A 24924-nucleotide genomic window follows, 5' to 3' on the forward strand; every position below is an offset into this window, starting at 1 on the left:
AATCTAATTATTAAACTTTATTTTTGACCTGCATAAATAAGTACTGCATGTCTGTTTGACTGAAAATTTAATTTTTCCATCATTATTGTTTGCCACCAAATAAATGTACAAAAGTACTGAATGGCCATTTGATTGAAAACAAAAGAGTATTCTCAGACATAGTACTGTACGTGTGACGCTTCTCTGTCACATCACACGGCCTGTGAATGTAGAAGTTCTCTGGAGGTTATCGTGTGCTGTATCCAAACACAACAGTGACAAATCTGCAATCTTTAGTGAATATACAGATGCAGTGGTGTCAAACACAAATTCTGCCTGGGCCATATCAGTATCTTCATGTGCATTTGAAGAACCTTAAATGAAATTTATAAAATTATAAGGCATTATTATCTATTATATTGATTAACAATATAAACCTTGGCTCTGAAAGTAGAATAATATGTTACTAGGAAAAAGAAGGGCTAACAGAAACTATTCAACTGTATGTATTATTAGATAATAAAATTTATTGTACTGATCAAGGTTTTTTTCTAATACAGTGGATACAAAAAGTCTACACACCCCAGGTAAAATTGTAGATTTTTGTGATGTAAAAAAATGAAACCAAGATAAATCTTGTCAGATCATTTTCCACCTTTAATGTGAAATAGCAACCAACAAAATCCAAGTGAAAAACAGTAGAACATTTTAGGGGGAAAAAAAGATACATTTTGGGTAAAAGCCTACCAATTAGCATATCTGGATCTGACAATTTTATTCCACTCTTCCTTAAAAAATGCTCCACATCTATCAAATCTCCCATGCACAATCCACTTCAGGTCATTCCACAGGTTTTCAGGCGCTCAGCTCCGTTATATTATATCCTATGCAGGATGCAAACAAAGCAAATAGGAAACAATTATCGGATTTGCCTTATAAGATGGTCGATTTTACTTGGATAAGGGGGAAGAAAGGTTAAGTTAAACTGTAGATATACAGCAACATTGCTGTGGGAAAATAAATAAAAATTTGTAAACTGTCTAAGGTGTACACAAATTCAAAGTTCTGTGTCTTACTTTGATACCTGCTTTTGTGTTCTTTAAAATTAATTTTCACATGCATGCGATTCTGCACTTTAAGACTGCCTGCTCTGATTTCTTTTTTTTCCAAGAGGAAGTCATCAACCCCCTGCTCACCATCCCTGGAGTTTCAAGCACCCGAATCAATGGGCAGAAAGAGAAGAGGGCCCTGGTCCTCCCTCTGCATCTGTCAAGGAAGAGAGGAGAGGGAGGGCGTGACCAGTTCGGAGGCTGGCAGTATGAGGAGAACAATATCACTCCATCTGTCACAAAAAGCCAAACTGTGCATTAATTCCATTTGCCTGGTATCAGCTCTGCCTTCAGACCATAAAACTCATCAAAGTGCCGTACCATTCTGAGTACTTGCCTCTTAGAGTATACAGTGGCTCCCATGTTTAATGTAAGCTTTTCTGATGACACAGAAAATATGACCGCACAACTTATTGTCTTAAATTTTTTTCACTAGAAAAACAAGCAACAAGAATAAAGCACCTTGTTCTGTGATGTAAGATTACATAGTTTAGCTCTAGAATTATGTTTCAACAGAACTCTATCACGAGCTAATAATCTCCACCCTTATGATTTGTTCCATAAGAGAGGTACTTACTGAGCTGTTCTCCCCCTGGGCCTTGAGTCAGCTCTTGAGGAGAGGCAGGTAGAGCTGCAATCTCAGTCATTCATATTTAATTCAGCCAGAGTTTCCGGCCAGACTAATGCGCTATTGATTGCAAGTCTCCTATTACTGCGGTGGGGGAGGAAAGAGAGTGAGAAAGAAAGGGAGCGAGGAGCAAAGATGAGTGAGTATAGACTGAAAAAGCAGGGTGAGATGGATGGATGCAGGGAGAGAGGGAGGTAGGGGAGAGAAAGATAAGGTGGAATGGGAGGTGAAAAAATATGATACGGGAAGGGGTAGAAAACAAGCCAGCATCCCGGAGACCTGAATGTAGTTATTTTTTTAAACAAACTAGGAATGGAGGAGTCTGAGTATGTGAGCCTCTTTCTAGCCTGTCCCTTGTTCCCCAATGGCTTCATACTCATATTTTTAGACCTGAACATCTATTAGCTTCAAATGGTGTTGTACTGAATACAAAAGTGTGCAAATGTATTTAACGGTAATTAAAAAGAATAACACGACAAAGACAGAGAGGATTTCATTGCCCAGGCTTGGCACAGAGCACTGTTAGATGTTTTCATTTGTGTGTTGCAATGAGGAGATTGAACAGCTGAGCAAATGGAAAGGATGGAGAGAAAGAAGTAAAAAAGAGCAATGGAGAGGAAAAGAAAGAGGGCATCACATTGCTTTGTGTATTTAAGGTTTTTTTTCCCTAGACACAACCACAGAAGGGTCTCTATAAAAGATTAATAAGTATGTCTCTATATTTAACAAGGTTCAGAGTAAAACACATTCTCAGCACCACATGATGCTTTTCTAGCAATCCTAGTCAGTTTAATAAAGTCTGAAGTACAAATCTATAATGACACATGGTCCTGCTGATATACAGCTTCCAGCTCCAGACTATTTGTGTTTTTTATTAGTTTTCCTACATAGTTCTACCCACGCACACTTGAGCACATTAACAAGCTGTGCAGGATAAGTTTGTGGAAACCTGTGAACGCACTAACATTAAAATGCAGCAAAACGCACATCTTTATGTTTTTATTAGATTTACTTCTACACACTTGTATGCACACCAGCACACACAGATACCATGGTATGGAAAGATGAACAGAATCAATAAGTAAAAAAAGATGACAAGAGGTGTTTACTTGAGCTCTTTCCTCCCACCCGCCTTTCTGCTCTAATAATAAACCAAAGACACCATCGAGGGGCAGAGGAGGAAAAATAAACACTAGAACAAAATAAGCTTGAGAGAAATGCCAAATACAATTCATGCTGAATTAGGGCACTGTTCATTATCCATAAACAGACACAAAAACACACATTAGGGTTTAGTAGTAGGTTTAATCTAATCATCTTCTCACTAGTGGCACCAACAGGTCAGAACACACACCTCTGTCTGAATATGCTGCCACTTTGTAGTGCCAGTCACACACCAAAACTCACAGGCACAAATATAGTACAAATGAATGCTAAGTAAGAACTGTGTCCATTATCACTGTAGTGCCAGAGTCACGTTTTACATCTTTCACTCCAACAAAAACAATAAAAGCTCCAGATGCCTTTATGTGACATGAACTGACTATCACTGGCTAAGCATGGCCATTACGGTTCTTTTCACAATGAGCACCTGAGGGACAAGTATCATTTATCACATATATGCTAATGCAAGTACTTGACCATGCCAATGAAAAAGCTGATGAGCATGTAACATGTGGTGAATTAATAGATTTAAAGAGTCCTGCTACAGTACACGACATGATGCAGTGTTCTAGTGCTCACATTAGGTGCCAAAAAGTCTCTCTGTTTATTTTAATTTTGTGAAATTAAATGTTAGAAGATCTGATCAAAGGCTGTCACAACAGATGTCAATAAAATATAATAAACAATAAGCAGTTAATAACACACTTCATGACATGCTGTTATTGGAAAATAATAAACAACAAGGTTGTGTGATGTTACATATTTTCCTAGTTTTATTTCTCTTTACCACAGCAATTTGTCAACACTAACAATTTTTTTATTTATAAAAGAATGACACATCGTACATTTGATCTGTTTTGTGGTTATAGTTAAGTTATGGCTCTACCTCTGACTGTTCAAAGCACTGACACTGGAGTCTCCTTCCATAAACACTTCCATAAATAAACTATTAAATAAAACAACATAAAATTTTTTTTTAAATCCATTTATGTGAAGGATCCTCCGTACAAGTCTGAGTTACTTACGATAGAGCACATTAATATAAACCTCGCAGAGAGAACTACTGTCCTGTTATAGAATATTAATCAATACATTCTAAAAACAATCTAAATTGAATACATATGGCATAGAAATGGCAATAAATGACATAAGGTATAAATCTTTATACATTTAAATAAGAGAAACACCCTGTCACAGAATTTTTTGTGAAAAATCCCAACTTTATCGAGCATTATACTGAGTTAGTTCCATCTAGGCTTGAAAATATATACACATTATGGTGCAATTATATTGCCACACACTGTGAGTGCACTCTGCCATGCAATATATGAAAAACATATTATAAGTACATTGAACTCATAATGTGACATCATGAAAAATGTGCATTAGTTTGACTCAAATTGTGAGCATGTGAATGCTCTTCTTCATAAGAACACTCATCCTGAGCATCTGATGCTCTCAGTACATAATAACACATTTAGTGACTTCATATATTAGGATTTAGTACACTGATCAGCCATAGCATTAAAACCACCTACCTAATATTGTGTAGATCCTCCTTCCATCAAAACAGCTCTGACCTGTCGAGGCATGAACTGCACAAGACCTCTGAAGGTGTGTGTGGTATCTGGCACCCAGTCATTAGCAGCAGATCCTTTAACTCCTGTAAGTTGTGAGGTGCAACCTCCATGGATCAGACTTGTTTGTCCAGCACGTCCCACAGATGCTTGATCTGATTGAGATCTGGGAAATTTAGAGGCCAAGTCAACACCTTGAACTCTTTGTCATGTTCCTTAAACCATTCCTGAACAGTTTCTGCAGTGTGGCAGGGAGCCACTGCCATTAGGGAATACTGTTGCCATGAAGGTGTGTACTTGGTCTACAACAATGTTTAGGTAGGTGGTACGTGTCAAAGTAACATCCACGTGAATGCCAGGACCCGAGGTTTCTCAGCAGAACATTGCCCAGAGCATCACACTGCCTCCACCGGCTTGCCTTCTTCCCACAGTGCATCCTGGTGCCATCTCTTCCCCAGGTAAGCGACGCACACACACCCGGCCATCCACGTGATATAAAAGAAAAAGTGATTCATCAGACCAGGCCACCTTCTTCCATTGCTCCATGACCCAGTTCTGATGCTCACGTACCCATTGTAGGAGCTTGTGGTGGTGGACAGGGTCAGCATGGGCTCTCTGACCGCTCTGCAGCTACGCAGCTCCATACACAGCAAGCTGCACTGTGTGTTCTGACTCCTTTCTATCAGAGCAGCATTAACTTTTTCGGCAATTTGTGCTACAGTAGCTCTTCTGTAGGATCGGACCAGACGGACTAGCCGTCGCAGCCCATGCATTAATGAGCCTTGGGCGCCCATGACCCTGTCGCTGGTTCACCGGTGGTCCTTCCTTGGATCACTTTTGGTAGGTACTAACCACTGCATACCGGGAACACCCCACAAGACCTGCAGTTTTGGAGATGCTCTGACCCAGTCGTCTAGCTACCATAATTTGGCTGTTGTCAAAGTCGCTCAGATCCTTACGCTTGCCAATTTCTCCTGCTTCCAACACATCAACTTTGAGAACTGATTGTTCACTTGCTGCCTAATATATCCCACCGCTTGACAGATGCCACTGTAATGAGATAATCAATGCTATTCATTAATGTTATTTATATATATATATATATATATATATATATATATATATATATGATATATATATAATGTATATGATATATATACATATATACACATATATACACATATATAGCTTTTAGTAATATCAGTGTATTATAATATCACTACTCTGCAACAATTAGGAAATATTGCCAGATGTATCTCAAGTATTTTCATAGATATTTTTTCACAGAATGTTCCTTTTCCACATTTTCTTCCCACTCATTATCAACCTGCACACAACATCTGCATGTTCGAAGAGGCTGGTAAACAATAAAAATGTGCACACACAAAATCAACGTCAATGAACGTTGAAATGGCAATTAGAGAGCCTTAGTGTCTCTTTTGCCTTAATGTCTGGTAGGAATAAAGCACCAGGGCTGTTAATCTGCTCTTGTGGAGGGGCTCCTGAAAATAATCACACAAAATTAGTGGCGAGAGCTTCAAGCAAACTGCTATGCTTGAAGCTCTGAATAGGTGCTTCACATGACCTCTTTAGCTCGGGACCGCCTTCAGCTGCCCAGCCCTTAATGAGCCTTCGCAATTAAAGTTGTTTATTCACGCTAAGTGTGAATGGAGGGAATGAGAGAAAGAGGAGTGTGAGGGCCAGGATGGACTGGCACATGCTTTTTTGCCGCAAGTGCAGTTTTTTTGTTCTTCTTACAAAGGCCTGCTCGTGACATCCGCAGTTAAGAGCTCGTGAACAGACGTCACATTGCGGCTGCGCAGTAGAATCGGGATGGGACCAGAGGTGCTGACAGCCGGGGCATCGCCAGATTCTTATATACTCTTTGATTTTTAATAGCCAAAATAGCATCCAAACTCTGCATGAGGTTAGCTATTTACACTGTAAAAATTGTATTTTACAGCAAAATACTGTTTTATTATTTTTTTATCATTACTGCAAATGATTAGACAATTAGAACAGTGCATTGATTTACAGTAAAATACCAATAAATGCATAGTACATAGTGCGATACGCTATAAAAAAAAATGCTGTAAATTTACAGTATTTATTTTACAGCAAAATACTGTTTTATTATATTACAGGATTATACTGTAAATGATTTGGCAGTTATAGCAGTGCATTGGTTTCCAGTAAAATACCACAGCAGGAGATTTAATCCTTTAAGCAGGTGTGAGAATGGCAAAGATTCTCTCTGGGTCAATATCTGAAAATTTTATGGATTGTTTTTGTGTATTTAGCCATTTAGCAACTATGTTAGCAAACATAAACTCTCTTTGATGTATACACTAGTATATGCTAGTAATATATGCCAGTAAAAAATTCACTTTAGTAAAACACTGAAATTCGTCCTTAATACTTTAGCTAAGTTAGTTGGGAAGAGGTGACTCAGTGATTAAGGCTTTAAGCTACAAAGCAGGAGGTTGTGAGTTCAAAGCCAAGTGGCTCTGGTTGGGTCTTGGAGCAAGACCCTTATCCTTCACCTGCTCAGTTGTGTCCTGCTTCAATTGCAAGCTGCTTTGAATAAAAGCATAATGTAAAAGAAGTGGATTATATTTTATTTTAAATTCAAACTATTAATGGAAACATACAGTCATATACTGTAAAAAGGAGAGTAAATATGCAAATATGTTTTATAATATTTGTAACTCTGCTGCCAGTAAATTACTGATAATTTTACAGTTAATTTTTTTTACACTTTAATTATACATAAAAATGAAAGCAATAGGGCCCGTGCACGAAGGGGAATGGGGCAAGACAGGGGTAGTTCAGAATGCATGGGATAAACTATTCTACCCTCCCACTTATCTCAGAAGACTTCTCTAGGCATGAACATGTCAGCATGAGCATACACTAATCCTTCTGTTTATGTGAGCACTGCTCCCTCTATACTGTCCATATATAATGCAGTGTATGAAAATTGGTTTGATTAGAGTGCTTATGCATGCAAACAAAACCACCCACTCACGAGCTCGCTGCTGTTACCTGAGCAGTGAGTGTCAGCAATCTGTATAATCACTGATATGACTGATTTGACTATTTAAGGCAAGGAGACTGAAAAACTGAGAAAGGTGAACCTTTATGCTAGCTTGCTAGTCTGCCCACGCACATTTTTATTGTGGAGCCACAAAAAATTTATCTGTAATATACAGATTTGTTAATGCACTTTAAACATATCCATATGAGAACACATCATCATCAGCTTTAGCCATCATTCATATCCACTCACGCACACACAACGCTACCACATACACACCCTGAGGTCAAGGCCTGATAGGGGGACTGAGCAGAAATAGGTCATTTGTCACACATCATGTCCCGGGGCTGGAACTGCATTATAGATGAGACCAAACAGCTCATCTCAGTGAGCTCCAACCTCTCAGAGAGCAGAGGATGAGGAAGGAAGGAAGAGGGAGGGGCAGAGAGATGACACTTACTGTAATCAGTGCGAAGATCTTCCAAATGAGAACCAAGGAAGAATGCTATGTCATATCAGTAGCAATTTTAATATCGCTAGTAATTGTATCTCTGTTGTATTGTACCTCTATGCTATCCAATATGTAATTACAAATTACATAGTACATTTGCTTTCAATTGAACTTTTGTATTAAAAATGTGCATTGTTCTAACATAATCATCAGGGGAATTTCATTACATTAAAAAAAACACAATAACCAATGTAATCGGATTATACCAAATGTTAAGGTTGCATGTAGTAGATTTTCTTAGAGGATGCAATCTCACTCAGTGAAAAGATAGAAGGAAGAAAGAAAGAAAGAAAGAAAAAAAGAAGGAAAGAAAGAAAGACCACTCCAGAGATATTGTAGCTGTCCTTCCCCTTTTCACCTCATTTCTCTCGATGTAAACTGATGCCATAGAATACAGCATACATAGGTATTTTATCGTGTAGCATGCTAAATGCTATAAATAGCATTTTAATTAGCCCCTTCTTGCTTTCGAGTGTGGGGTGATGCATTATTGTAACTCTTCCATGTGGCACATCTGTGACTACTCTCTGCTATAGCATCTACAGTTATAAATGACTTGTTACCATATTACAGTCAATATATTTATTTAAAAAAGGATTCCTTAAAGGTTAAAGGTTCTTAGTTACTTAAATGGGTTCTACTTGGTACCCTCTCTGATAAGGAAACACTCTGCTGTAGAGCTCAACATAGAACCTTTAAGGGTTCCCCCAGAAGGACAAACCCTTTACAGCTCCTTTTTGTAACAAAGCAACTCTGTATGTCATTATCATAAGTATTAATCAATTTTGGATTATTTTCCATGTAATATTTTAAATGTCATATACATTACTGTGCAAAAGTCATATACACATGTAAAGAAACGCATCTAAAGCAAAGATGCCTTCAAATATAACGAAATTAAACTTTTCTACATAAAAAAATTCTATAAAGAGCAGTGAACAGTAATAAACTAAACAATAGCTGGTGGGAAAAAGCTTTACAAAAATACATCAGTAGTCTCAGGTACAATGTGTGCAGTTTTATAAGGAAATGAGCTGTAAGTTTTACTGAGCAGTTCAGAGAATCTGCCACAGTTCTTCCGGAGACTTTGACTGTCACACTTGCTTCTGATTTGCAGCAGCCTTCATTATGTTTTTTTTGTCTCAAAAGTGGTCTGTTACGTAATATGTAGCTTTCTTTACTGAGAAACAAAAAATTTTCTGTAACGTTTAATTTTTTGTTGGAAAAGTAATGTTTGGAAATCTAAAATGTTTTTCACTGACTCAATAAAACAGACATCCTAAAGTAAACATCTAGAACAAAATTCGTATTTCGATTCGTATTAGATGTTTGCACAGTACTGTATATATAGAGAGATGAACTAGACAACATAATCATCCAGCTTAAAAATCATTCAATCATTCATGCATCTTCAGTAACCTCTTTATCTTGGTCAGGGTTGTGGTGGATCCAAAGCCTATCCCAGGACCAGAAAGAGCTTAAAATCAGGATTAATCAAGCTAATTGGTAAAATGTTGTACATTCACAGATCTGAGTTCCTAATGCTCCAATACTATGGATTTCCCTTTCCATTTCTATCTGCATAAACCAGGCAGCCAACTGATGTGGCTTTACACAAACATTATGTACATTTTAAAAATTAATGTTAGCATATTGCACATCAGCTGGACAAACTGTATCAAGTCTCTCTTCCTGCTCTGCCAGTCACGGCCATCTTGAATCTTGATCCTCACTGATACACGTACGCTCAAGCTGACCTGTATTTCCTTGGTTGCTTAAACAGAAAGTCCGGTGAACCACAGAATAGAAAATTATGCAATACTGTAGGCAGTGAGGGACTATTACATTTCCAAACTAAATGGTTTGTGTGTATTAGGAGCATGATAGTATATTGTTGCGTACCATGATAAGGAGATCTGAAGTAGCACATAATGAGTTCAGTATTGTAAGATTCTATCTGACATTTTGGTCAAAAATTAATCAACCACATAAACTTCATCACTGTGGGACACTTTATTCCCCTGCAGTGGTAGTATATTTTTAAAGGTGGTTTTACACCTTTACATGTATAAACCTTGTGGCACATGAGAAAGTCTTCAGTGCAGTGGACAGCTAACATCAGTTAACATTAGCATTAAATATTACTGACATTAGCTACCTACATTCACCCGAAGGGCAGTGGTGACTCAGCAGTTAGGGGTTTGGACTACTGAGTGGAAGGTTCTGAATTTGAATCCTGGTACCGAAAAGCTGGCAAATTGCAAGTGACAAAGCAGGTCCTTGAGCAAGGCCATTATCTGCTCAACTTTGGATAAAAGCATCTGCTAGATGAATAAATGTAAACTAAACTTTCAAGTGTGACTGAGCACTGAAGGTCAGTTAGCTGACTTCTACCACATGTTTGTGTAGTTTATATTCTAATGTCTTCTAATATTGTCAAATGTTTTTCAAAGTAAAATGTTTAGGAACAAATTCAGATTTTAAAAAGTGAAATGTCTTATGTTTTAAATCTTAGGAAATGCATTCCAAAAAAATAAAACATTAAAAAGCATATATAATTATAATTTGGTCTTAATAGGTTTAAAATGTCTTTTTACTGCTGAGTTTACTACCATTAGTTAGTTATTTAATGAGATTAAGAGAATATGCTGTAAATTTCAGTACTTTAGAGTTTCGCTAGCTGGAGTGTCAAAACATTGATGACACTTATCTCAAAATGGCTCTTCATCAAGAGAGAACCTTATAATACTAAAAATGGCACTGGTGTGATACCCAGTATCATTATCGGGGCTGATACCAGCAAAAATGGTGGATTGGGTATTGGTAGAAACATATCGGATATTGGATCCTGTAACAAATGGTAAAGATTGGAATTGGATTTGGAAAAGAAATTAAATTTTTGGAACTGGAAATGTTTACATATAAAGAGCATTGACTTGTTTGGGGGGGCATGGTGGCTCAGAGGCTCGCACGTCTGCCTTGCTCCTCCAGGGTTGGGGGCTCAATTCACACCTCTGTCCTGTGCACATTCTCATGTACTCCAGTTTCCTCCCCAGTCCAAAGACATGTGTTGTAGGCGGACTGGCATTTCCAAATTGTCTGTGGTGCGTGAATGTGTGTGTGATTGTGCCCTGTGATGGATTGGCACCCGATCCAAGGTGTCCCCTGCCCTATGCAGTACCCTGGGATAGGCTCCAGTCTCCCTGTGACCCTCTGTAGAATAAGCAGTACAGAAAATGGATGGATGGATGGAGACTTGACTTGATTTCCTTTTGATAGGATTGATTTTATTATATTTATATTTTGCAGTTTATTATGTGTGATTTGTGTGTGAAATAGTTTAACTGTGATCTGCTTCCGGTAAAAATGTTTTAATTAGCTTACCTTCATTTAAAATGTGAAATAAATTCAATAATATAGAAAAAACATGCCTTGTGGTATACTGTTAATTCCTCATATAGTTCTACCCCTAACGAGTCTAACATTCTACAGTGGAATCATTGTTTTAATGAAGGCCTTATTGTGCTACTTCATCAGGTTCACTGTAATTCAAAGTAGTATTAAAAAAAATCTCCCCCCAAAACAAGCAGCACTACAGGACGTGCTGATTTCGAAAGGCCTCAGTGAGATAGACTGCAAGCAACAAACACTGGGATCTTCAGGAAGAAACCCAAACCTAAGTGATGAGTCACATGAAATGAAACGCCTTCGTTCTTATTACATAGCATCATCACATAGTCATCTGGATTACGAGATTTTGTATATATACAGTTAAAAAAAACTGTTAGTCACTGATACATTTTATATGTGTAGCAGTCTATTACTCAACTGTTTTCTAGCACAGAGGTTGCATTAAAGTTTTCATCTAAACACATGAAAACAGAGCAGTGTACTATCATTCCTCTCCCAAACCACTCCACACAACGTCAAACTATATTTCACACCATTAAACACCTTCATGCTATTTTCTCACTACCCAATGCTCTCTTCTTAGCAGTCCAGGAATATGCAGCTAAGTCATTGCGTTATTCGGCTATCTCAATACATGTACTCTCCTCTGTTTCCTTTTTGTCAGTCATTTATCAATCGCTAGAAATATCCTCTCAAAAATGACAAACCCAAGGACACAACATGAGGTGAGGTTTATGGATTCGAAGGTGTGAGGAGTTTGATGGTGTGGGTGGTGAGTGAACACAAAAATGAAATGGAAGGAGAGAAGGAGGAAGAGGAAAGAGAGAAAAAGACATGGCTCCTGCCTTTTCTGCACCCATCTGTTCTGATGGTGCAGGTGGAGCTCTATTCACCCATCTCTGCATGTGTGTGGAGTAGGAGGGGGAGCAGGAAGAAAAGGGAGGGCAGAGAGAAGGAGTGAAGAGATGAAGGGGTGGGAGGTGGAGGGGGGCTCCTGGTGATCTCTCCTGAAGGGGATAATAGGAGAGCGACGCATTGCAATGGCTGCCGTGTAGTGCCCTCCCTACCCAATTAGCCAATCAGCGGTCGCCTCTGACTGGCAGAAGGACACATAAAAGAAGAACATTGCAGCAGAGGCACAGAAGGAGACTGTGAAGAGCTGGGAAATACACATACACACTAGCATACACACGACAACAGAACCAGAACACCCTCCTCTGGACACACCCTACTGGGGATCACTGCTTCTCTTTTTTTTTATTTCCGAACCATCGCCCACGCCGCACAGGGAGAAATCTCTCTCATCCTCATCATCATCCTGAAGAAAATCCCTTTCTCCTCATTTTCACTCTATTTGAGGACACCTACAATCACACGGGCTGAGAATCCCTGAAGACAAGGTTCTTTTTTCCTTTTTCTTTTTTTTTCTTTTCATTTCGGAAATCGACGTGTTTATTCAAGCCATACGTTAAAAAGACCAGAGTAAACCCTCCAGCAAGCTCGAAGAAGACCTGCACATCGAAGGAGCTAGATCACTATCACCTTTGTACAAGAATGGTTACTGTACGTATATATATACATTTATATACATTTTTTGTCTTTCTTTTAGGCCAGCCATTTTAACAATATAAAATTAATTTTAGCATCCTCAGTCAAGCCTATGCAAGCCTTCTAAATGGGGAATATTCTCAGGGTTATTGTTTTAAATTGGCATCACTCTTGGATTAAGCTTATTTGTAGGCAGCTTTGCATATTAATACAATATTGAGAAAAACATAGCATTTGCTCAGTGACATTCCCTTAAAGCGGATTGTGTAAACAAGATTAACGAGCAGTGGTGGCTTTTAGAAACGTGATCCATGGATGCGCAACACTCCAGCTCGCGCTCTCCACCTTCCCTATGGAGCATCACATCCTGGGGTTTTTCATACAGATTACTACTAGTTCAGTAACACTTAAAATTCCTTCATGTCCACGCCTTTTTCCACGCTAATGACATTTGATTCTATAGAAGTCACGGCTCAGTGGCCGCTCTGCAGGAGCAGGGAGAGGTGTGCGGAAAAGGGCGTTGGGAGGCTGCGAGGCCGCGCTGTACTGCGCGCTCTGAGCATCGGAGCAAGACGAGGACATTTCTGAGACAAAACAGAAATTGTATGCATTCGTTGACCAGAGAGACAGAGAGAGAGAGAGGGAGAGAGAGAGAGAAGAAAAGGGTCGAGTCACTCAGAGGAAAGGAGGGGGTTTTACGCATCCGTCGCTTCGGAGTGAATCAGACGCTTAGAAATTCCTGAAGCGCTTTTGGTTGCGGTGCCAGAGCGATATCCAGGACCACGAGACGAGAAGGAACGGTCGCAGAATTCTAAAGCATGAAGGGTTTTGTTGCCACTGAGGCTGATCTGAATGAGAAATTGTGCAATACGGACAGGCCCTGAGTGCGAGCATTTTGGGCGTGGCTTCTTCTCTCGAAGACGACGGCACGCGCTGGCAGCACCGCACAAATCTCAGTCCTGACTGAGCAGATACATGATCTGATCTCATACACGATGCATGCTGTGTGATCTTATCCAGTATTCCAGCTTCACCCATAGCAGTATCACAACGTGACTGTGTTTAACAGAGAAACAAAGACACTGGGGCTATGCGTTGCTAAAATAAAATTAATTTACCATTCTGACCTCAATAAGCAGCCTTTCAGTCCGGGCCTTACAAATGAAAAATTGTAAAAATTTGTATGATCTTCTCATATATGCCTGATTGAAAGATAATTGCACGTGGCCTGGTTTCTGGACAGCCTGTTTATGGAGTTGTGTGTGTTAGGAGGGTGGGCCTCAGCCACCCCAGTGACAGTACAGGTTAGTAGCTCGAGCCCAGCCTGCTGATGGGGGTCAGTATGCTGACATTAAGACCTAACCTCAAACAAAGAGCGCTCGTGTGTTTCTAGAAATACATTCACACTTTACACCTGGCTTAAACAGTTTCCATATTCAGCCATCAAAATCCATCACTGAGTGGTTTAGCTTGTCCAGAGGAATGATAATAAAGTGTTTATGGTGAAATCAGAGCTCTACAGTCCTCAGTAAGCTCTCTGTACCGCAGTGCCAAGCAAATAAAAAGCGTCGAGTCAGATAACCTTCTCTTACACAATTCAAGGACAAGGACATAGTAAGTGAAACACAGCACAACACTCTGACAGGATGGAGGCTCAGTGGAAAGCTCATATTGTTAGATCTAGATGATAAGGTTGAAATGGAGAATGCGCACAGATCCAGAAGCCGATGTCAACATGACAGGGACGTGTAACACAAAACACACACCATTTCTATCAGGCTTTGTGAGATTGGTAGGCCTAATAATGTTTCAAACCATAAAACCAAGTGATCTTGAGAATTTTTTTGACATGCATTAGATTCTTCTTTTTAATAATATCCGTATGACTGTGGTTGAAGCTGTTGTGCTGGAAAGATGATTTTTAAAAAATGGTGAAGTTGTGGTGCTCATTGTTCCCGGAGAGGCCTGCAGCACAAAGCGCTAGTGTTTACATTAATATTCATAGCGCTGCCGCGGCCTGCGCGCGCGAGGAGGAACGGGTGGCTCTTTTGTTCGCGCGTGTCAATACGTTTATTCAGCGCAAAAGGGGCTCGCTTTTTATGAATGCCTAAAGAGCGCACAGATCCTTGTTCAGCCAAAGCGGAGAGGGGATAACGATTTAAGCGATTCCGGTAGAGGGACCAAATTAAGCAGTGAAGGCGGATCTTTATTTATTTGAATGTTTTATTTTTTATTTGCCTCAGAGCCTCAGAGCTGACTCTGTTTCAGCACTCTGGATAGAGACAGGACACAATTTCCTCACCACCACCTCTCCTTTTTCCTAACATGTCTGTTTTGTGTTCTATCATGTTGCAGAAAATTGCATTAGGTTTCCACTTGGCTGCAAAAAAGGCAAGCATAAAGGCATATAGTTGAAATTCTTGTAAGAGATTTATATAATGTAACAGAATATGGAACAGAATACACAAGCGTTTGTTTATTCAATCAGATAAAATGTAAAAGAGGACTGATCTGTGCGGGATTTGATAATGATGAAGCATTTCACTTGGTGTCCTGTAGCTCTGCAGCTGCCACTGTGATCCTCTAAGCTGCAGTGAGAATGTGGCTAATGCCTTTTGTTTAGAATAATCCTGTAATCTGAGTTACTGAGACGGCCCGTTATAGCAGTCTAAGCTTTCACTTTTTCAGTCACTGAAATCTTTGAAATTGAGATTTAAAAAAAATCAGAAAAATCTCTTTAACTCTCTCCAGTTCTTTCAGTAACAGGCTGAGGCAGTGGTGCTGTTTATTGAACCATGTTTTCAGCCCATACGAGGCTACTTAATGACTAAGAACAGCAACAAAATCTAAATCTGTTTGGTCAGCAAAACTGTCAATCTCACAGCACTGTATTTAGGAAGCACAGCTGTTTTCAGAAAATGGCTTCCTATAAGCACAAAGAAGACACGGAAGTGACATCAGAGTGCTTCACTTGTATATATTTCACTTGTAATTTCATGTGACAGGGTTTTTTCTTTCAATCAAATGTTTTTTTATACTTCATCCAACATTTCAGTAGGAACTCAAAGACATCACTTTAGTTTTTCTTAAAACTCCCCATATTGTTGCAATTCAAACAACCACAGCGTGAGTTCCAGTCATATCTAAATATACCCATAATACCCATGTTTTCTTTTAGCCAACAAAGTTCTGAGTGTGTCCTCAATTAGCAATGGTAATAATATATCAGGTCTAATATAATTTTAAAATTCTACAATCATATTACAGTTTTATTCATAAGAGTAGTAGAAAAGGTGTAAGGTGGTTACAGGCCATTTTTGCATGAAAGACTGGGTCAGTTTGGTCTTTCTCTTTCCTAGAAATAGAAAAGTACAAGCTGGGGAAGAGAGGTGAAGCCAGTTCACGTTGTGTGTAATGTGTTTGTCTAGTACAAGGTCAGTGCCCCTTGTGGAACTGCAGGTAAGACTGGTGGAATGCAGGTTCCTGAGGAATGCAGTGTCAGCGCTTGGTACTAAAACTTTGGCATGAGTGAACCTGCAGGAGGCTTGTCTATGTGAATCAGGCATTTGTGGATGAAAAGATCTTCTTCTTCCTCTAGTTTGCTTTGGCAATAGCAGGGGCCTAAGGGCAGAAAGAGCTGCTGCACATTACGCAGCATTTTACGTTTGTTGCCAGAGATTGGCGCCTGCCATGGGAAGGTTTACTTCAGTCTAGTCCAAACTCGTTCCAATCCTGTAGCTTTGTGCTTGTAGTTCCGTTAGTGCCTACTAGTGTAAAATATTTTAGGACTTAAAATAACTTTAGACAGGAAAAGATGATATTTAGAGGTCAGCAAGATTCTTTGTCATGTTGAGCCAGCAGTTATGCCTAGTTCCATGTTTGCAGAGTTTTACTTTAGGCTTTAATAACCCACTGACATCTGCCTCGCTGATGTGGTCTCCTTGTCAGGTTTAATGTGCCTGAGATCTACGTTTCGTCAGAGACAGAAGGCTTACTTCATTTATCCATAATGAACAGCGATCTTAAACAGACATAACCAATGCTCATTTTCATCCCTCTTCTATGCCAAATATAAACACAAATTAAAATATACATTCATGCACACATAAACACACTGCTAAAAGTCATGAAGCCAGTCGATAGCAACTGTTGTCAAGCAGCAGTTACCTGGGCAACCTGAGTAGAGGTAAGACTCAAGTCGAGAAGAAATGATTCCATGGGGAAGAGTGTTAGAGATGGATTAGAGGAAAATGGAAAGGGAAAAACAAGGGCTCAGACCACACCTACAGGGGAAACACACACTGTGCAGGCTGAGGGGCGATGGTCTAAACATGTAGCTGGTGAGTCTGATTCCAGTTCAGTTTAATCATTCACTCATTCTGATCTACAATTTTTTATTGAAGACATGCTATCTAAAAGGGTTTAGTGATTAGTGAAAACGATGTGCAACTAGTGATGATTCTGCCAGTTTGATGTCATCTGATCATACAGATTAAAGATTTAAGGTGCATCATTAAATAGGCGAGCCTCCCAGGTCCACCAGAGGGGTTATTCTGTGAAAAGCAGTGCCTTCACTGTACCAAGGGTCTACAGATTCACTGAGCACATGAAAATGATCTTCTCTTAGTAAGTCACTCTCCAGAAAGATCAGACAGTTCATAATGTTGCTCCAGTATAGAAAAATGTTAAAAAAAAAAAAAAAAAAAAGTCATGATATTAATATAAACACCAAGATAACACCTTGGCATACAGAAAAAGAAAATAGATAAAAAAAAAACAGAAAACAGAAAAAAAAAAAAATATATATATATATATATATATATATATATATATATATATATATATATATATATATATATATATATATATGTATATATATATGTAAGTTATTTCCCACCAGTAACAAAGTAATAAAAAGAAGCAAATAAAAAGGATTACCACTGACCAGCATAGGCTACATCTGTTCTTCAAAAATTCCCCATAGGCTAAATTAAGCAACATGCTGTAGTCCAGAGCAACAGACAAACCACAGTAGACATCCATACATGCACACACACAATAATGGCACACTTCCATTGCACACAATATGTTTGCTACTGGCAGCTCAAACTTTGCAAAGCTTCCAAATTTATCTTCATATTTTACCAGGTCAAGCATCTACAGTGCAGGATGTCACTTTAACTTACCCTTTATCAGTCAGACATCTGACTACTAATATAATTCTGTTCCACCCTCTTCAGAGAAACAGCAGAGCAGGCAAAAAAAATCACTATAACATCCACAGATCTAGAAGCAAATAGAGAGACTGGGAAAAAGGAAAGAGGACAGAGAGAGAAAAAAATACATATACAAAAATCTATAGATGAGATGAAGAGGTAGTTGAATATTGTTCTTAAGTTCCTTCACAGAATACAGCATCTGATCTCCCTGATTTCTCTTCTCTTCACAGATAATCAGCACCATGGAAACTCAGGTGTCCAACGGTCCGAGCGGAACCAGCATGCCTAACGGCCCGGTCATCAGCACCAACGGTGCCACAGACGACAGCAAGACCAACCTGATCGTCAACTACCTGCCTCAGAATATGACCCAGGAGGAGTTCAAGAGCCTGTTTGGCAGCATCGGAGAGATTGAGTCCTGCAAGCTGGTCAGAGACAAAATCACAGGTGATGCAAGCCTTACACATATTATTAGTCTGAGTCTTGCTAGATGTGAAATGTTTGCAAAGAAAAGAAAGACTTATTAAAGGACTACTTTTAGTTTTAAATATTTTATAAAAATACTTTATTTAAGGTATTTCCACATTCTTAGGGAAATATAGTTAAATCTAGAACCATAAAGGGTTCTTCAGCTTGTCAGGGGAAGCTCTTAAAGGTTCTGTGTAGAATCCTAAAAGCACAGGGTTTTCCATTAAGAACTCCTTTAGAAAGCTTTAAACATCCTACGAGTTCTTAAAGTACCCTTTTTTCTGAGAGGCTGTTTGTTAAAAAATTAGACTTCCTACCTACACTCCCTACCTTGTAGCATATTTTAAGGAGCATGCTACACTTTTTTTGACATCACCATGTATAACAGTATAGAATATCATTAATGGCGTAATTATTGCAGATTATTGTGGCATACAGTCCCTCTTATCAGGCTATAACTTACTGTTTTCTGTTATGTTACAGGTCAGAGCTTGGGCTATGGCTTTGTAAACTATGTTGACCCTAACGATGCCGACAAGGCCATCAACACGCTCAACGGTCTCAAACTGCAGACAAAAACAATCAAGGTAAGAGCACCTTGACCCCACGCTCCTGCATCATCCTGTTGACAGGCGGGCCACAGGAAGAAAGAAGAGAAAGTGAGGAAGTGACAGACAGGGCAGAGGGAAGGGAGGAGAGAGGGTGGGACAGAGGGCAGAGAAGGCAACAGCAGGCACAAAGGGAGCAGAAGAAAAGAAAGAGGGAGAGGCAAAAGCAGAGGTCAGAAATCAAGGGGGCTGTGTGCAAAGGTGATTGTGATGGAAATGTAATTAGGGAGGTGCAGTGCATGGCATTTGGGGGTGGGGGGTGCTGAATCAGTGCAGGAAGCCCCATCTGCCTCCAATCTTGGCTAATTAGGGCCTTCTTTGTCTCCAAATTCAGCAGGGGATAGGGGAAGGGGTTCGACTTGGGGAAGGAGGAGTTAAGAAGAAAGAAATTAAACAATTCAGCCTGGTTTAATCCCACCTGACCATAGCAGATCAAAGATTGTGTCAAAGTACAAACCAAGAAAGATTTGGCAGAAAGAAATGTTTCTAGAAAAAAAGAACATAGAACTCACATATTTCCATTTAGTTTCTTATGAAATACTAAATCATTCAGTTAAAAAAAATTACATCATTTATATTTTTCATTTTATTTACATTCATTCTAATCACTTACAAATACAGTTATATATTATCACATCACGCTAACAGCCTCCTTTAGGAGGATGTTCAAAATTGTATGTATATTTAAAATAGATTTTTTAAATTAAATTTATTTAAATTAAAAAATTTAAAAACCTAAAAATAACTTTAAAATATATAACAATATCCAATACTTTTTTCTGATGGCATCATTTGTGTGCATGGTGCATCCAAATCCTTAAGCTGAGCAAATGTCATATTTTCCATGTCAAAAAGGCATTGTTAGAGAGATGCGAGGACTTGGGAGGAGGGAAAGGAGGTGCAGGAGCAAAGGCAGCGTTGCGAGCAGAATGCCAATGACAGGATTAGAGGCCATATGGGCTGCAGGCACCATCTGTAGTGTGGGAGAGATAGGGAGAGGGTTAATTATAGGGCAGAATCCAGTCTTCTAATAAAACACTCCGCCCCGCCCTTCCAGCCGGCAGCCCAATCTCCACCATACACTCACCCACTCGCTGAACAATAACACCCCGGACCCCAACAATACAGCTGCTTAGTCATACTCACCCCCAACATGTATACATGCACAGATGATGCAGGCATGGAGCCTACGCCATTCAGACCCAGCTAGCAATTAGCCTTAGTGTTCTACAGTACACACGAGGAACATAAAGAATATAAGGAAATTAAGGGAATATAAGGATATAAAGCTTTATAAAGAACAATGGAAAATAAGAATACCCAAAAGACTCAAACATTACATGTATAAACACAAAAGAGAATAGTATGTCTAAAAATACTCAAAATATAAATTTGTGAAAATAATATCTTAACACACAAGTATGCTCATACTGTACAATACAAACCAAACCACTGTACAGTAATTTAAATAATGGAATACAAATCTGCATCTGGAAATGTTAGATATATGAATGTTATATTTTTAGGACAGGAGCTGAGTTTGTGAGCTTTAAGGGATGCCGGACATATTGTAAGCTGTTTACTTGGTTTGTTGGTTGCCAGAGGAGCAATTTCCCCTTGAGGGAGAAGACAAAGAAGGGAGGGAGAAGAGGGAGGGGTAATTTCTCTATCGCACAAAAACACACACTCACAGTGCTACCATCAATCACAGTCATGTTCAGTCAGCCCCAAATTCATAAACAAATATAGACTTGAGACAAATTAAAGGAAAAAGTTCAGCTGAGCCGCCAGAACAGCTTCACTGAGCCTTAGCAGAGATTCTACAAATTTCTGGAACAGTACTAATGGGATGGACACCATTTTTCCAAGAGATATTCCCTTAACTGTTGTTTTGTTGATGGTGGTGGAAAGCACTGCCTAAGACGTCAAACCTCCCATATGTGTTCAACTGGTTGCGATATGGTGATGAGATATGGAGAAGACCTTAGCATATGATTGACATCATTTTGACATCAGTCAGAATGTTTGTATTGATTTACAGTAAACCTTCCCACTAAGCAGACAAATGCCCCCCACAGCACACAGTTTTTTCCTTTAATTTATCACCGTATATTTTATGAGCAAATCTGTTCTCATTGCAGTTACAGCAAATTCTGTGCTGGGAGACACTGTAATACACAGAAATATTATTTCAAATACAAATTCTAAACTTCAATTATTTATGATCTTTACATGCCTATAATTGCTTAACATTTTGTGAAAATGTTGGAAAATGGGAAATTCTCATCATCTCCTTCAGTTAGGAGACCTTAGTTCAAGGGATATAAGGTGGACGTTATAGTTCTGTAAGTACAGGATTGAATTTGTAGAGTCCAGAGGGACTGAATTTAGAAAGCATCCTGCTGGAGTGCCTAATAAGGGTACTAGAGCGTGTTTGCTTAAGAGCATTGGATCTGAAGAAAGGGAGGACGAGAAAGAAAGGGAGTGGGCAGATGGAACCCTTCTGAACCCAGGAGGGAACACTTATTTACCTACTCTGTGTAAAGATAGTAATGACACTGGCAGGAGGACTCATATTACCTCATCTTTGAATTGTAGTTAATGCTGCTTAGGCAACCTGAGTATGTTTTCAGTAAGCATTGTTTAATGTGTCGTGTTTTAGGTGTCCTACGCCAGACCCAGTTCAGCCTCCATCCGTGACGCTAACCTCTACGTGAGCGGGCTACCTAAGACCATGAGCCAGAAGGACATGGAGCAGCTGTTCTCCCAGTATGGCCGTATCATCACCTCCCGCATCCTGGTGGACCAGGTCACAGGTACAGCCTTAGCTTTACTACATTACTGCAAAACATATATAGATATGCAGCTGTAGGAAGCCACATAACATTTCTAATAATGCATGTAAACATGGCTAACAATAAAAGACACCTAGTGGGGATCAATTAGAAATGTATACATGAGATTATGGTAAAAGGTTTTGAATTTGCTTTCCTTTTCACGTGAAGAACTCATATACTATTCCTGATGCTGATATTGCTCTCTACTTCTGGCACAGGCATATCACGAGGAGTGGGCTTCATACGCTTTGACAAGAGAAACGAGGCCGAGGAGGCCATCAAAGGCCTAAATGGCCAGAAGCCTCTGGGTGCTGCCGAACCAATCACTGTCAAGTTTGCCAACAACCCAAGCCAGAAGACAGGCCAGGCGCTGCTCACTCAGCTCTACCAGACTGCCGCCCGTCGTTATACAGGGCCCCTGCACCACCAGACTCAGCGGTTCAGGTACTGCTTGCTACCTTTTCCTCTCTCTGCTCCTCTCTGCTGGCATTTTCTTTAAAATGCAGTGCTGCCATGCCATTAGAGGGAAAAAGGACCGAACATGACCAACAAAGCTATTTATATTGACAACAAAATTTTGATAGACATTTGTCCAACATGTAACATGCAGTGCATTCAATCCATCGCCTGGGGGCCCTGAAAGTACTACGTCAGTGGACGAGGCCTGTGTGACGACAGGTTGAGAATGATGTAGTGCTCCCTCTAGTGGCTGCACAGGCTGCATGTTAAATGAAAACCCTGTTCTCTGGTTTGTCAGATCCTGCCACTAATGTCTCCACCTACTTCACTCTCCCTCTTGCATTGCAGACTCGACAATTTACTAAACGCCACCTACGGAGTCAAGAGGTAATTTCCAAAGAGGTGTCTTTTTCAAAAGCATCCATGCCTACAACAGCCTCAAACAAAGTGGCCGGAATGCCCCCTGCTGAATTAAGCTTGAATTAGGTGATTTGCAATGCAAAATCGCACTCCATAGCCACCATAAGACTAATTAATAAATAATAAGGGCCAACTGAAAATCTACATTGTGGTACAGCAGGACATTCTGGAATGGCTTTGTTGAATCGTTTTGTTCTTTTGGTTGATTACTCGATTGAACTGATTTGTATATATATATATATTTTTTATTGAACTAACATTTAATTTCTTTTCAGTTTCAGTTGCTTTAATGTCCATTTTTTCCACCAGCATGGACATACCAGATTCCGTTTGCGTCTCTTCTGTTGGCTCCAGTTTTGTTGATTTATTTCTTGTTTGCTTTCATCCCTCTCTAGGTTTCTGTGTTTTGCTCAGTATCGTGAGATTTCTGTTGAACATTGTAATTCCTGTGTCCTGTTTCTACAGAGGCTTTGGTCACCAGGGAATATGACTAAAATACTCAGAGAATGTGGGCTAACATGTTTTAGAGAGCAAAGCAGTGTTCTTTTTTTTTTTCCTAGCTGGTAGTGGAGATGAGGATCGGCTGTCGAGCCCTGAAGGCATAGATATCAGATCGTAAAAGAGCATGTGTATGAAAGTAGTGAACTGCATGTGGCATGGAACTTCAGAATGACACCCATGGTAGTTGTCCATCTCTCTTCCCCAGGTTCTCCCCCATCACCATTGACAGCATGACCACACTGGCGGGTGTAAACTTGACGGGCCCCACTGGCGCTGGCTGGTGCATCTTTGTCTACAACCTTTCTCCTGAGGCTGATGAGAGCGTCCTGTGGCAGCTGTTTGGGCCATTTGGTGCTGTCACCAATGTCAAGGTCATCCGCGACTTCACTACCAACAAATGCAAGGGCTTTGGCTTTGTCACCATGACCAACTATGATGAGGCGGCTATGGCCATTGCCAGCCTTAATGGCTACCGCCTTGGTGACCGTGTGCTGCAGGTCTCCTTCAAGACCAGCAAGCAGCACAAGGCTTAAGGAGAGGTGTGGCCTGGCCGTTTCCACCCCTTTTAACCCAAAGGGGGAGGGGGCACTAAGCTTCCCCGCACATTCACTCTACATGGGCCTGGACTGAGTCTCTCTTTGACACACATTTATCACACACATTACACGCACATATACAACACACATGCACACACACACACACATTTAGCCAGAGTCTCCAAAAATGACAAACACACAAGTTTTTTTGGTTTCTCTTCACATGACATGCGAATCCTTCCCTACATTTGCCTGGATTGAATTAGTAGAAGTGGGTACTTGGTGAGTGGGAGGGATTGTTTTGCAAGGGACACAGTTTTAATGAATGTGACGCAGAATGTGTGCTAAGTGCTTCGGTTTAATTCAGGCAAATTAGAAGCATCACTGAACAAAATTGATCTTATATATATATATATATATATATATATATATATATATATATATATATATATATATATATATATATATATATATATATATATATGTATATATATATATACACCCAAATTCTTGCCCCAGTAACTTTCCTGTATTTATGGAGAGTATGTAGTCACTTTTTTACACTTGGGCATTTTGAATCAGTGGATTTTTTTAGATTTAAGAAAAAAAAAGAATAAAAACAGTGTTCTCTCATATATATTATTATATAACTATATATTCAATATTTAAGGTGGTTATAATAGCCAAGTATGTAAGCATTTTCTAGAACTTTTATTACGGTTTCCTGGCTTCACCTATGGTTGCATTCTAGCTTTAGGGCGCTGTACCGACCCCATTAAAGGTCCAGTCCAACAGCCAGTTTAATAATGTGCATAACAGCACCCACAAGGCTGAGGAATATTAGAAGGTCATCATAGTCACTTCATTATAGACACAACAAGGCATCATAAACACAATCACAGATGCAAGCAA

At 39.6% G+C, this 24924-nt stretch overlaps 1 protein-coding gene across 4 annotated transcripts; it reads left to right on the forward strand.

Annotated features, from left to right (window-relative positions):
* Positions 1–12537: 12537 nt before the first annotated feature.
* Positions 12538–24408, forward strand: elavl3 (ELAV like neuron-specific RNA binding protein 3). 4 transcript variants are annotated; one of them, XM_026929370.3, is made up of 7 exons: positions 12538–12979; positions 18414–18630; positions 19135–19238; positions 21922–22075; positions 22315–22540; positions 22904–22942; positions 23661–24408. In XM_026929370.3, exons 1-7 carry the CDS (start codon positions 12971–12973, stop codon positions 24007–24009), a joined length of 1098 nt encoding a protein of 365 aa, XP_026785171.1. In that variant the 5' UTR covers positions 12538–12970; the 3' UTR covers positions 24010–24408. The 4 variants fall into 4 exon arrangements, with proteins under 4 accessions (XP_026785171.1, XP_026785172.1, XP_026785173.1 ...); XM_026929371.3 differs by having other exon boundaries at positions 23682–24408; XM_026929372.3 differs by lacking the exon at positions 22904–22942.
* Positions 24409–24924: the final 516 nt, after the last annotated feature.

Source organism: Pangasianodon hypophthalmus, chromosome 23 (genome assembly GCF_027358585.1).
Source record: "Pangasianodon hypophthalmus isolate fPanHyp1 chromosome 23, fPanHyp1.pri, whole genome shotgun sequence".
Classification (NCBI taxonomy): domain Eukaryota; kingdom Metazoa; phylum Chordata; class Actinopteri; order Siluriformes; family Pangasiidae; genus Pangasianodon; species Pangasianodon hypophthalmus.